Below are 14667 nucleotides of genomic sequence, written 5' to 3' on the forward strand. Positions count from 1 at the left end.
CCTAAATCTTTCAGAGAAAAAGAATTTATTGCCCATTATCAGAAGAAACGAACTTCTTCCCGCCTCGCTCAGGCAGGGCGACGCCATCAGGATTAAGAGGAAGAAGTTGACACTGACCAGACAAAATCGTTTGTTTGAATGGAATTTATGCATCATGTATGAGGTGTATGAATATGCAACAGGCTGTTGCTTTTAAGGGTTAATCCTCTGTTAACGTGTGTCCTTTTTTGGGCTTATGCTGCCCAGAAAACGGTACCTGGACATCTGTAACTCTTTGGTTTTATTGTCTCGTATTGTACTAATTCAAATTGTCCAAATTATTATTATTCTAATTATATTGCCATTTCTATAACCATTTTATTATCGTTAAACTTTTAAAAATTTTAAAAACAAGTGATTGGCGTTTTTCACATTAAAGAAAAGGTTCATCATGTGAGATGATTTTGTTATATAAAATTTGTTTTATTATACCAGACGTAGATGTGTTTTGGAGATGTTGCTCTGAAAAAATTCTGTGAGCTTCTAATGCAGTACTTCCATAGTGCAAAGCTGTATAAAATAGAATTGGTAGTGGGTTCTTAGTATCTGCTGGGGTAGAATAGGGCTGTTGGGAAGCTCACCACAATATCGAAGCTGTGGACTTTAGTAGTTGGAGATTTTTTGCTCTTTCCAGGAAAAAATCCTGCAGTACTTACTTTGGCACTGGAATAAAATGTCTTTTGCAGAACATTACAGTAGCAAAAGTAACTAGAAATTTAATTTGCTCTGTAAGAAAGCCCATGGATTTATTAACCTCATTTCTTCCCAACAAGGCCAGAATACATACATCCTCAGCTACCGCTGCATGTGTGAATTTTTGGACATTGCTGTCATCGTAATGGGGAATTACTGCGATTTCAGCACATTTTTTTACCAGAAGCCAGCAGATCTTTGCTGAAGATCATTTAGGTTTAATTTTTCCAAATTTTGGAGAAAGCCTCGGTAACATTTAGAAATCAATATATTTGTGTGTACTGGCTTTTATTTTTTAAACACAGCAATCTCCTATGTAGGATTGGTGAGTTGCTAGTTTGTGAAAGCAAGGTTAGCTCTCTTGCAGAGACAGCTGGATAAGGGCAGATGACATGAATTATTTGCCTGTGTCTGTAATAGACACTCATGAGAGGTATCACTGGAAATATTTGTAATTTGGAGAAAAAAAGCTTATGTTTTGTTGCCAAGGTGCTGACAAAGGAAACAATGTCTTTACAACAGCTGATTCAATTGTTCTCTAGCTGAGTTAAATGGAGTTCGGTACCCAGCTTGCAAACACCAGCGTGCTTAAATCTATTTGCAATTGTAAATAGACCCCATTAATTCCACTGTTATCACATTGCTGATTTCAGTGGTAAAGCTCACAGTAATGGATGCTGGGCATGTATTTAAGTCTTCTGAAAAATTAAATTTTGCTTCCTAGCAAAACTGCTCCATCATTGATTACAGTTATATCAGTATGACTATTTAAAATAGAAATTGTCTTTCTTTAAAATTGCAGGAGCTTGACTGGTTCCTCAGAATCTTGACAGCTATTCCCCTAAGTGCACAGAGAATCATGGATTCCAGGTTTGGGTTGGAAGGGCCCTTAAAGACCACCCAGTTCAATCCCCCCTGCCATGGGCAAGGACACCTTCCACTAGACCAGCTTGCTCCAAGCTTCATCCAGCCTGGCCTTGGACGCTTACAGGGATGGGGCAGCCACACCTTCTCTGGACAGAAGTTTTCATATATTTTTTCTTATTGGAACTCTTGAATTCTTCTGCAATGGGAGCTACATGGTTATGCCTTTTTCTGTCAAGGCACAACCTCAAAACAAAATTTATCTGCAGATTTTAGTTGTCGGCCCAGAATATATAAACAAAAAAAAAATCTAACAATGCTTTGGAAAACAGTTGTTTCACATTTACTTTGCTCTTTAAGAAAGACTTTGCTGAATTAATCTGATAGGTCTCTTACTTCAAACACCTCCATGTGGAGTTCTCTCACAGTCCCCTAACACATCCTCCTGGACAAACCAGACAAACTTAAAGGCATCCCATCACTCTGAGCAGCCTCCCATGCCTCTCACTACTGACTGTGTTAAATAACTCAGTAAATGAATGTTACAACATAGCTCTCATTGTCTGAAGTTGAGAAAACATCAGAGTACAACAGGCTGGGAAAGTGCTTAATGATGCTAGAGACATTTTCCACACTGTATGACTTCAGCAATGAATACCCATTGAAAAGTGAGAGATATCCAGAAAAAAAAAATACGTGCAAGCATTTGCCTGTCTTTGTTGTGCACCTCAAGCAAGTCTTCTTTGTCATTGTTGCTGCTGCTGGACATACGCTGTGCTCTGAAAATGTCCCTTGACCTTGTTTACCTGGAGCTTTCGAAGTCCCCAAATGTCCAAATATTCCACTGGGAGAGGAGCGGTGCCACAGAAGGACAGCTTCAAATCCCTGTAAGTCTCTGTCTGAAGTTTCTCTCATCTGCCTCACGATAGTCATGAAAAAGGACAGAAACTGGGACCACCAAGAAAGACCCTGTTTGGAATCCTGGTCTAGTTGGGGATGGTTGCTTGCCAAGATCCTGAGGCCTGAGCAGACCTTCTGGCTTGCCAGGCTATTGTTTGCAGGTGTCTTTGCTGTATGCAACACTGAGCCCAGTGAAAGGAGAAAGGGCACTCTGCCCTTTCTTTTGCCTGCACCCGCTCTTTGCAACAATAGCCCTGGAATTTCCCCACCTCTCGGCTTGGCTGGACTTTTCTGAGGTAGCATTTGGTGGTCCCCACAGAAGACCCTTCATCTGTTTTACAACCACCGTGATGGGTGGACTGAGATGGGAGAAGCCTCTCCCTCAAGGACTGAGACATGAAACCCCTATATGGAAAAGCTCCCCCTCTTCCCAAGGACTGAGACTGAAACCCCTAACCCGGGGGAGGTGAGTGGGGAAGGCAAGCTGACCAAAGTGAGATGGATGCCTGCAGGTGTGACCATTGGACCAAGAAGACAATGGTTCTCACCTACTGCTGAGAATATGGACTGTTTGTACCCTTCTTCAATGCCTTTTTTTTTTTATCAGCTCTTACAATAGACTATTCTTTATTACATTTGATTCGATTTCAAGACTTGTCCCTTTCCCCCATCAAAAAAGGACTATAATAGAAGCTTGAGTTGACCAGTATCTCTGAGATCTCCCCTGATGTGACCAGGGGAACTCTGTCAGCTGGACTTCGAAGGACTTCGTCGTTCTACGTTTGATAGCTATACCTTCTTTTCTCTCCCTCTCTCTCTTTTCCCTATTTTTTCCTTTTTGCCCAATTCCCTCCAACACATTTTTCTGTGGTCATTCAATAAAGGTGCATTTGTTTTTGATTATTACTGAAATCCCCTGTGCCGTGTCGGTTTTTTGCACTCTTAGATCAATTAACAAGCCATCATGAAACCCATTCGTAAGGACGGATCATGACAATCCCTCACCTCAACTTGTGAAGTTGAGGACCATCTCCAGCACAGAGAGGTGTCTGTGAACCAGATGGTCAGGTGGCTGTTGTAGGTATTTTTTTCCATCATAGAAGGCAGCACTGTTCTGCAGTTGCACATCAAGTTTGCCAGGCAGCAATTGCAGTCACGGATAGGCACGGAACAGCTGCAGTTGTGAATTGTGTTTTCCTTAGTGAAAATTAGCATGTGGTTCTTCTGACTTCTCACAAAACTGATGTGTATTCCAAGGAATCTGGCCAAAATGAGAGCCAGACAAATGGAGAAAGCAGGGTAGGCTATTGGCTTCATTAGCACTGGTGCCAAGCTGCCAAGTGTCTCCTCCTTTTACTGAGTGATTTAGATCACTTATCTTTACCTACTGAGGAAAAACAATTTCTTTATAATACTAAAGATCTCTCAATGGTTAATATCATTTTGCTTTTCCACTCATTATCTGTCGCATCTATTTAGAGCCATATCACAGTTCTGCATTAAGGAGAAAGCTCAACTACACAGATTTCAAAAACGGATTGTGACTAAAGTTTGGGATTCTTTCTTCATTCTTCTTTTGTTCTAAATGGTTTCTTCTGCTTATAAGACAGCTTGGACACATTCTTCTCTATGCAGACAGCTCTTTGTCCTGGCCTGTGCAGAGGTAAGGACAGGACCAGGAGTTGTGCAGGACAATTCCTGCTTGTTTCTCCTTTCCGCTTTCTTTGCTTCCAACCAGACAGGGGTGACAAAAGGACCCTGTTCTCCACTTCCCTGAGTGAGGCAGTCTGAGAAGGGCTGGAAGTGATAGTTTTGTTTTACACCTGAATTGCTAAGTAACATTGTGACAACCTTTCCCTTAAACTGGTGGGGATATACTGGGAAAAGGGAGGGAGGGAGGGAGAGCAGTTAAGGGCAGAAGTATTGCTGGGCACAGCACGTATCCTTCTGAGCTATGTGAAGTGCTGATAAAACCTGATTTTGATCCATGTGAAGCTACATCTGCTCCAGCCTTAGTCTGTAAGTTTTGAGGACCAGGGACCACCTCTCATTCTGTCTTGCACAGTGACTACTATAGGATAGATCCAGGCTCTGTCAGTTGCTCTGCCCCCACTTCATTTACCCTTGCAAAGCAAAAGAGCAACTTCACACATACCTATGACAATGGAGCAAGTTTCCATCCCAGCCATGGGCCACCTCAAATAGTTGGGAGCATTTTTGATGGGATTCGTGGATTCTCATTTGCCAGCCCTTTGGTTTTCAAAGTGGAGTTGAATTTTACCAGGAGCATCTGTGTTTTCCTGACATATTATTATATGATGGTACAGCCAATGAAGTACAGTGCAGTTTCTTAACAGAAGTTATAAAGATGTTGGAAAGTTTCTCTAATTTGATGTAACTGATTTGAAGCACCAAAAAGCATTAGAGACAAATTTTGACCAAAGATGACAGGTTCTAGTGAAAGCAGCAGTAGAGCACATGATGGATATAGAATTTGATCCTTATCATGTAAAAAGACTGATTCACATCCAGAATGTTTGTCTGCAGCACTTCAGAAAACATGGCAATACACCTAGTTTTGTAGACTTTTGTTATTAATATTCTTGTTCCTGTTTGTCCTATTCCTTTTCCTGTTTGTTTTCTTATCTCATTGCTGTTTCCAGTAAACTGTTCTTATCTCAACCTGTGAGCTTTGCCTTTTGTGCCTCCAGTTGGAGGTGGGGGAAAGGGAGCATGGGAGGCTTTTTCAGTGGGAGTACTGAAGTGGAGAATACCATTCCCAAACCATGACAGAAGGATGCAGATATTTAAGTTTTTAAATCAAATATTTAATCTATGTTGTGGAACATACCAGAAATTCCAGTCCAGCTGCTGGCTGATGTTTACCTCCAAAGGTCAGACTCACACAAGTTGTAGCTGTTGCAGTATCATTATTGCTAGAAATGTTTCCACTATCTAAGCATTTAATCACATTGGAAATCCTATTTCTAGACTTCCACACTGCTCATTTTCTCAGTCCTTAACAGTGGCTAACAGTTGTGATAGACCAGAAATCTGTAATATCAACAGTTTCACAGCTAAATTAAATTATTTGGATTTTTCTGTGTTGGAGGTACTATTTGCAAGAAATCCTAGACAATGTTGACAACACGAGTTTGGACTAAGTAAAAGAGATTCAAATTCCCACCCATGTCAAAAGGAGTGATACTGCTTTTTCCACTAAACATTTGAGGGCTTAATATTCATCAAACATTAGACTAAAATGCTTTGATGCATCCTCATTAGTTTAAACTCTTTTTTCTCAGTACATGAAGAGTGGAGAACCTTTAAAGTTCTCTACTGGTTTGCAGCCAAACAATCAGGTTTAGCTTAGCTGATAACATTTGGGCTCCATCCATCTGAATCCAAACAGAAGTCTAAATTCTGGCATTCCAGGAAATTTAAACTCCAGAAATATGTCTATTCTTCTCCATTCCCTGCAAATCAGAAACATTCCTATCCAGTTCTCAGGATTTAGTTTCTGTGTGGCTTTGGTGAGGGATATGCAAGAAGTTAAATATATGTTCAGGGTTGTATGTCTCTGAAGTGTCAAAGTCACCTGCAATGCATCTTTTCTTAACCTAACAACTATCTACAGAAAAATATGCATTATATGGTTCTTAATCAAACCACATTGCTGTCTCCACTGCTTAAGGCTTGGAAAATTATTTGCTTTAATTTTTAGGAATGGGAGAACTGCCTTCAGTAGAGCTCTTAGAGATATACAGAGCCCTTTTTTGTAATATTACCATTAAGATGAAATAAAATATGGGATGATTTTCTTGCCTGTTGTAGTTCTGTTCTCCATCATCTCCAAAATTTAAAAATGAAGTATTTCAGAAAACTGGAGAATATGGTGTGTGTGGTGCATCTTTCCACCATGGTCGCTCTCTGAGCATTACCCACTTCCCTTAACAGAGATAATTTATCTCTCGAACTCACCAAAATAGTTTTAGGCATAACCTATAGAAACGCAAAGAATGCAGCAGATTATGCTAAATGTCAAGATTTTCTATGCAATTTTCTCAGAAAACTGGTGGGTATACTTTCTTCTCTTCCCTAATTTTTCAGTAAAATTTAGCTAGACTTCCAGTATAATCAGTACAACAATTCAAAGTCTCATCCACCTGAAACAATGGATTTTACAACTGGCTTCCATAAGCTATTTGACTTGTCTTTATGTAATGTAGCAGGTACAGAAGTTCTGTAAAAATCATAGAAGCCTTTTTCAGCTTTCTAGTTTATCTTAGAAGACTTTTGAACTCAGGAACTCGGGAAACAAGAATAGGATTTAAAATCTGAACTTGGCAAATTATCTGGATGCTTTTTGCTCACTGGTGGGTAACCAAAACCTACCTGCTTTTATGTATCTATTCTGATGAAAAGAATAACTCCTTTGTCTACAGAAGCTCAAGCTAAGAGAGAGCTGGTTTTTATTTTATTTCCGTATAATTGTCCAAGACAGCTGGTTTATTCTTGTCCAACCTTATACCCAGTGTTCATCAATGCTTGAAAGTGGCTGGAGTAATGAAACTGGTAGCACATACCCAAAGTGATTGAAAACTTGATGCCAAAAGCTACCTGCAGCCTGCAGTGCTGGCCTGGGAGGGGTAAGGCCCCTGCTGCTTTGCAGCTGGTATCTATGCAATAGAGAGGGGAGAAGGGAAGCTGCATCCTCTGCTTAGCAACAAGCAAAAATACCCATTATTTTAGGGAAATACTTACTTCTGGTAGCAAAAACCTGCTTCTGAAAAAAACTATTTTGAGTGATCTAAATGTAGTAAATAATTTGTTCATTTTTTTTGTCCTGAGTGAGAGGCCTCTCAAGTAAAAATCAGACTAGATATAAATAGCAGCAGAAAATTGTTTGATTGTTTTAGCCATGCATGGTTTTAGATATGTGTCCTCCAGCCAGCATGGAAACCCATGGTTTATTACGTGTTATCCCAAAAGTTTTCTAGCACAAGATTCCATCCCTGTTCTTTTGCTTCACAGGATTTGACTGCTAAAGGAGATTTTCAGTGTTTATTTAGTAGTAGCATCATTTCAGGTTTTTTTAATCTGCTTTGATAATTCCACTTTTTTCCCCTCTAATTGCAGGTCTGTGTATTAAGAAAACTGCAAAAAAGCAATAAAAAGCCTTTGACTATTGGGTGTGAGAATGATACTCTCACAAGGAAAGTTCATCCTATTCAATGGAAGTTCCAAGCCTATAAAATTGATATCTTCCATTCTTCCTTCAGAAAAAAACTAATTAAAACCCCTCATTCATCACTTGTGCTAACATATGCCTATCTGAAAGTGGTGTATTAAGCAAAGAGGAGTTTAAATCTTGAGTAATATACACAGGATGAATAGAAAACCCATCTAATTTAGATTAAAATGGCATTTTAAACTGAGCAGGTGTTAAAATACAAGATTACAGGAAAATGCAATGAGTCAGTCTCTGAATAAACCTAATCTGACTAGCTACATAATCTGATCAGAAAGCCCTAGGGAGACTGTGGCCTTAAGGAAAACAAAATGCTGGATTTGCTGGTTTTACTCCATGGGAATTTTAGGAATTCCCTAAGTGGGCTGATGGCTGACAGGAATTTTGTTTTCAGTCTCTTTGCTTAAACAAATACTGTACTTATTTAGTTAGTCCATAAATAAATTGAAGCAAATAAGTTTGTGATCAAAGCTGAAGTTCTACAGCCTTTCAGGCTGCAGCATGGTTCATTCTTGTTGTCAATAGCTTGAAAATGATATTTGTGTCTGCTTGTGCAGCTGAAGCCTGGGCTACTGGCATTAGGTTGTAGAGGTAGAGTGCTCAAGCGTAGTGGAACAAATTCCTTCCCAGCAAGATAAAAATGCAAGATAAAATAGGCAATAGTGTAGCACTGAACTTGAACAGCACACTGACCCTTGAAATGTTAACTGTATGGGTATTTTGATTTTCAGGTGTACACAGACTCCAGGAGAGGCAATTCATCTATAAACACCTCTGTAAAATCCTCAAGCCTGTCCATCCTATGTAGAGCTTCTGTCCACAGCAGAGGCAAAGGTTACAGCAGGGAAGGCTGTGACATGGAACTGCAGGGAGGCTGAATAACAGGAGAAAACTCAAGGGAAAGGAGGAAACCTTCTCCTCCCAAAGAATTGGGAGTGGTGATATCTCCCTTTTCCCCCCGGGTGAAGGTCACAGCCTGGTTATTCCCAACCCTGAGAGAGCAGAAAGGAGGCATGTGCAAGAATTTCATTTTCATGCTGTATTTCATACATGCAGCTTGCACTTTTCCTAATGAAGAGTAGGGGGCCAGGATGAGTGGCACGATTTGCTTTGCCAGAACACACTTGGAGCTATTCCAGCTTGGAGGTGTGCACAGTGCATGCTGTCTGGGAAGGCAGACACACACTGACCTGGGTAGTCACACTTGAATTGCATCAGGATAAGCATTTACATAAATGAAAAGTGAGAAGGAAGTGTTATAAAGTTTTACCAGCACGGGAAGATAGAACTGTTTTGCACAGATGTAAAGTGGAATGATTGGTGGAATTGTGCTCCCTGGGATTTAAAGTCCAAGTATTCAAAAAAACCCACAAGTCTATATCCATGCATAAAGCATGAATGTGCAGGCTCACAAGTACACAATTGTATTTTAATACAAGAAGTGCTTTTGTAATTGTAAGGTATGCACAGTCAAAGCCCTGTTTATTCATGTGTCCTGAGAAAGGGAAAAGCTTCTGGGAAGCCAGGCATCCCAAGGATGGGTGATCAGCACTATCCAAAAAACAGAGCTACCTTTGGTGATTCAAGCTAAGCACTTCAACACTAAAGTACTTACATTTATTTTTTGAAAACCTTTTTAAATTTTCTTTTCTGTATGTCAAACCAACTACTCCCTGGAAAAAGAGCACTTACACTGAGAGAAAGTTAGGACATAAAGTTTGACAGCAATTTTGGTTATTTCCCAGTACCCTTTCTAACGTGACCTGGAGAAAAGTTCAAGTTAAACATTACATGAAACTAAATATTACCTAATCCCAAAACATAATGCTGAAAATTACAGTCTATAGCAGCACTTAATTTTCTATTGTTCAGATCCTAAATTAGGAAAAAAAAGAGCAGAAAGTTGCATGATCAAAAAACTGGTATGAAATATTAGTGGTCACTAAGCAGCTGGAGAATGAAACTCTGGAGCAGGGCACCTTGGGGCTGAAAATCTCAGCTCTGTTCACTCAGATAGTGAATGTTGTCATTGCCATTGAGACTCCAGACCTATCTAGAAATAGTATATTTAGTTTCCTGTATCACTGACTTTATTTATAAATTAAATGGCAGAATAAAACAGAGGTCCTAGATGCTCTTTCCTTGAGCCTTCTTTTCCAATGCTCTTCTCAAAGCAGTCTTAACTAAATAAAACGTCTCAAATCCTGTCAGCTGGAATAATCCCCATGAAAATTCCTGTCCCCTTTTAAGATTTGACTAAAGGAGTTTTTGCAAAATGGAGCAAAATCACTCCACCATTCCTTGTGGTTATTTTTCATAGAACTATTAATTATTACCTTAGGCATACAGATACGGTGTATAAACAATGGCAACACAGGAAAGGCAAACTTTGCAGAATCTGTTACTTCACCTCAATTACAAGGCAACCAATTTGAAACACAAATACCTGCTAGGAAGAGTTACTGGAAAGGGAGAGAAACATCCTCATTCATAAAAATACAAGCTGTTAAATGTTTCTCTCTTATTTACCCCCCTCCTAGAGCCAAAACAGTGAGTTACTCTTTCTCTGAATGCCAGCAGATGGGTTTGTCCATCCAACTGGAGGGAGTAACTGGAAAGCCATAAGAGGAATGGCTGAGGTCACCTGGCTTGTTCAGCCTGGGGAAGAGGAGACTGTGAGGGGAAACTTCATAGCAGTCTGCAGCTTCCTCACAAGAGGGAGCAGAGGAGCAGGCACTGCTCTCTGCTCTCTGTGACCAGGGACAGGACCTGAGGGAATGGCCTGAAGATGTATCAGGGGAGGTTTTGGCTGGATATTAGGAAAAGGTTCTTCCCCCAGAGGGTGGTTGGGCAGTGAGCAGGCTCCCCAGGGCAGTGGTCGTGGCCTCAAGGCTGCCAGAGCTTAACAAGCATTTGGACAATGCTCTCAGGCACAGGGTAGGATTGTTGGAGTGTTCTGTGAAGGACCAGGAACTGGAAACAACAATTCTTGTGGGTCCCTTCCAAGTCAAGATACTGTGTGACTCTATGAAATTTTCAGTCACAGTTAGCAGAGGTACAGCTGGCTCTCAACTGTTCAAACACTGTGTATGCTTCTCCCCAATCCACATGGAAAACACCACCTTTATGGCATGTTTTACATTCCTGTTTTCACAGCAGAGTACTTACTGAATACTAGAATTTCTGCTGCTAGCCTGGGACTAACTATCCTGAATAAGCAGTGAGATTATTTGCAAGAACTTATAAGCAGCTTCACAAGGAAATGCAGTAAGACTACACTAAAAAAATCATAAGGCAAAGTGCTATGGAGCAAAGGCACTCTAGTAGGGCACATGTAAGGAACAAAGACTAAGATCTGCTGTGATTCAAATGAAAAGATATTTGCTGCTTTTTCAAAAATAATGCCTGGCCTTTACATGTTCCAGGTCCCTCTGGGAACAGTGGATACTGGTACTCCAGATTGCAAGGCATCTGTATGGCAGTTGTCTTTTGTCAAGTGGGCAGTTTGCCTTATCTCTCTCTGAGTGATCACAATTACTCCTCCTTCAGGAGGGACATCTGCTGATAACAGGCTATTGAATGTCACTGCATGACTGAACTATAACATCCCATTGGGAGATGCTCTGCCCAGAGGGAGAAGCCAAGCATTCCTACCCAGATATAATCTGGAGGTACTGGAATTACTGCATAGCTTCTCCACTGGATTTCCCAGAGGAACAGCAGCTGCCTCTTCTTCCACTAGATCTTTGGAGGAGGACTACACCCTCTTCTACAAGATCGCTGCTCTAGCAGAACCACACCTGACACTCCAGGAGGGCTGCAGCCACATTTCCAATTAGACAGGGTGTCAGATTGAGTTCTGACTGTCAGTGTTGTTCTAGTGTACTGCATTGTTTTATTTTATCCTTTTATTTTCTTCCCTATTAAAGAACTGTTATTTCCTGCTCCCATATTTTTCACCTGAGAGCCCCTTAATTTAAAATATATAGCAATTCAGAGGGGTGGGGAGAGTTTACATTCTCCATTTCAGAAGAAGCTCCTGCCTTCCTTCCTTAGCAGACTCCTGTCTTTCCAAACTGAGACACACGGTAAGAACGTTTGGCCAAAGTCAGGAGGAGTTAGGGTGCCATTCAGGGCCTGAACATCCAGGCATTTTCTTTTTCCTAGCAAACAGCACACCTGTTCAAGCCATGAGCTGAAAGCTTTTCCTCAAGAAAGCTGTGGGAAATGGTGTCAACAGCTCTACTAAACCCCAGGTAGGCAACATCCACAGCCTTTTGACTCACCCACCAAGCAGGTCATCTTGTCACAAAAGCCAGGTTGGTCAAGCAGGACTTGTCTTTCACAGACCCATGCTGGCTGGGCCTGATCCCTGGTTTTTATGCATGTGCCAAATTATGGCACTCAGGATGGTCTGCTGCACTACCTTTCAAGGTACCTGAGACTTTTTTTCATTATTTGTCTCTAGATTTCCCCGGCCATCCAGTAAAGGAGATCCTCCTTAGCCCTCATTTTGTGATTAATGCATTTATAGACACATTTGTTTTATTGTCTTTTACAGCAGTGGCCATAAGAGCTTCCATTCTTCTTGTTTTCTCTCTGCCTCATCACATCCTTGTTGATTTCCTGACTTGCTGCCCCTTCTTTCAAATATTATAAACTCTCCTTTTTACTCTGAGTTCCAGACAAAGTTCCCCTCCCTCTGGCTCTTCTTTCAGCGTAGCCTGCTTCTGTGCCCTGAAGATTCCTTCTTACAGCACATCCAACCTTCCTGTGCTCCTTTGCCCTTCAGGACAGCCTCCCAAGGTGTCAGAAAAATTTTGCAAAGCACTTTGCAAGGTTGTACAGTTAGCAGAACACCATTCAAACTGCTCTTGTGTTGTAGGAATAATAAATTGTGAAGGATCTCTGGCATTCAGTTGCAAACACTGACCTTTATCTGCAAAGGCTTTGCCTTAGGCATCGTAACAGCACAAACCATGTTAGGTCTTTGATCTCCTATGACATGCATCCAGCTCACCTGAGGCTGTCCTGTTGATCCGAAGCCTTGGTCTCCGCACTCCCTAGAATCTGTTTTGGGGACAGAAGATTTAAAAAGGATAAGTTGAGCAATTCTGGGTTTTTTCAGGTATAGTCATGGGTGGAGTAGAGGTGCAAACCATTGCATGTATTGGTCCAGTAAAATCTGCATCAACAACATCAGGGTGCACAATGATACCTTGCATTGTGGTACTGGACCTTCCAATTAACAATGCACTCAATCCTTTCCTGATAGGCACCTGAGCCTTGAGAGGGACTTTATGTACCTTTGAGGTACTTATGGTTACTGAGAGAGAGGTGACCACATCCAGAGAAGGGACAACACACACCCCAATGTCCACGTGGCAAAAGAGCAAGTTTCTTCTTCAAGCTCCTCTTTATAAAGACGATCTGAAAAACCCAGTCTGGATAACTCATTGGTCTGATCTTTTACACTGCCCAGCTCCCGGACCAGTGAGATGTCTGCGGCTTAGGACAGAACATAATTGGCTGAGGTTCCTGTCACTCAACTCAAGGGCTGGTTTTATGGAGCCAGCTCAGTATCTTATTTATAGCTGAATTAATTGCCCAGTACAAATCAGCTTGTACAGTAACATCCAGGAACCTCCTGAACTCTCTCCTCTGTGCTGGTTGTATTTTCAGCAGATGTCTAGTGTGTTGAAGCCCCCATGAAGACAAGGGCTGGCCATCATGAGACTTCTTGTCTGCCTCTTGGTCCTCGGTTGAGTGATCTGTACCCAGCTCCCACCTGGATATCTGCCCTGTTGGCATTCCCCACAATTCTTACCCACCAACCTTCGACACTTTCATCATCACTGTCAAGCTCTAGACAGTCAAAACACTCCCTCACATACAGGACTACCCCATCACCTTTCATTCCTTGCCTGTCCCTTCTGAAGAGTTCACCACCAACCATTGCACCATTTCAGTGGTGCCAGTCATCCCACCATGTCTTTGTGATGGCACTATGCCATGGTTTTCCTCCTGCAACATGTCTTCCAGGATCTCCTGTTTGCTGCCCATCCTGCAGGCACTGGGGCAGATGCACTTCAGTTGGGTTATCAATCCCAATGCCTTTTTGGGGAGAGTTCCTGAGTGACCGTTCTTCGGAGCTTCCATGGTTTCTAGCACATCAATAACACTTGCACTCTTGCTGCTTCATGGCAATGAAGTAGACATTTCCTATGTCTGCTGAGATGGTAGCCTGAATGACCTCACTAACGCACCATCCTTCAAACAGTGTCAAGCCACTCCCAGGCTTATCTCAAGTGACCTGGTTTTTATCCCCTTCCCCCTTTAAATCCAATTTAAGCTCATTCAACATGCCCTGCTAACTCCTTTTCCCTCTGAGACAGGTGTACCCAGTAGGCTTGTCACCAGTAGGCTTGTTGTCATCTAAGCCATCCCATGATCAAAAACCTCTGTTGGTGACACCTGGCTTAAAGCCAGGGATTTGTCTGTACAACTTTCCTGTTTCTAACCTGAACAGTGGACCCCCCAGACCAACCTCCCTCAGTTCTACTGCTGACCATGACAACCTGTGGTTGGGAATATGTCAGCTGGGGTCCAATGTCCTGGCCATGTCCCTTTCCAACTCCTTTCACACCCCCACCTTACTCGCTGGTGGGGCAGCATGAGGAGCACCAAAGGCCTTGACACTCAGCATTGACTGAAACATCCCTGGTTTATCAATCCTCCCTCCAGCAAAAACCCAACCCACAGCCCCAGGGAAGAAATGGAACTTATCCTCTGTCCAAAACAGTACATTCTCCATTCCTTATTCTATGCCATGTACATCCTGCTCAGGTCCTGAGATATCCAATACCCACCAGCCCCTTCCCACCCTTAGCTAATATGCACAGATATAATTCCCTTAGTCT

The 14667-nt window shown here is 41.8% G+C and overlaps 1 protein-coding gene across 1 annotated transcript; it reads right to left on the reverse strand.

The window, feature by feature from the left end:
- Positions 1 to 6: 6 nt before the first annotated feature.
- On the reverse strand, positions 7 to 4880 carry C2H21orf62 (chromosome 2 C21orf62 homolog). The gene is given in 6 exon segments (XM_054518614.1): positions 7 to 2274; positions 2276 to 2378; positions 2380 to 2481; positions 2605 to 2611; positions 3508 to 3538; positions 3541 to 4880. Coding segments are annotated over 6 exon segments (666 nt in total). The 5' UTR covers positions 3814 to 4880; the 3' UTR covers positions 7 to 2124.
- Between the last annotated feature and the right edge of the window lie 9787 nt (positions 4881 to 14667).

This window comes from Molothrus ater, chromosome 2 (genome assembly GCF_012460135.2).
Source record: "Molothrus ater isolate BHLD 08-10-18 breed brown headed cowbird chromosome 2, BPBGC_Mater_1.1, whole genome shotgun sequence".
NCBI lineage: Eukaryota > Metazoa > Chordata > Aves > Passeriformes > Icteridae > Molothrus > Molothrus ater.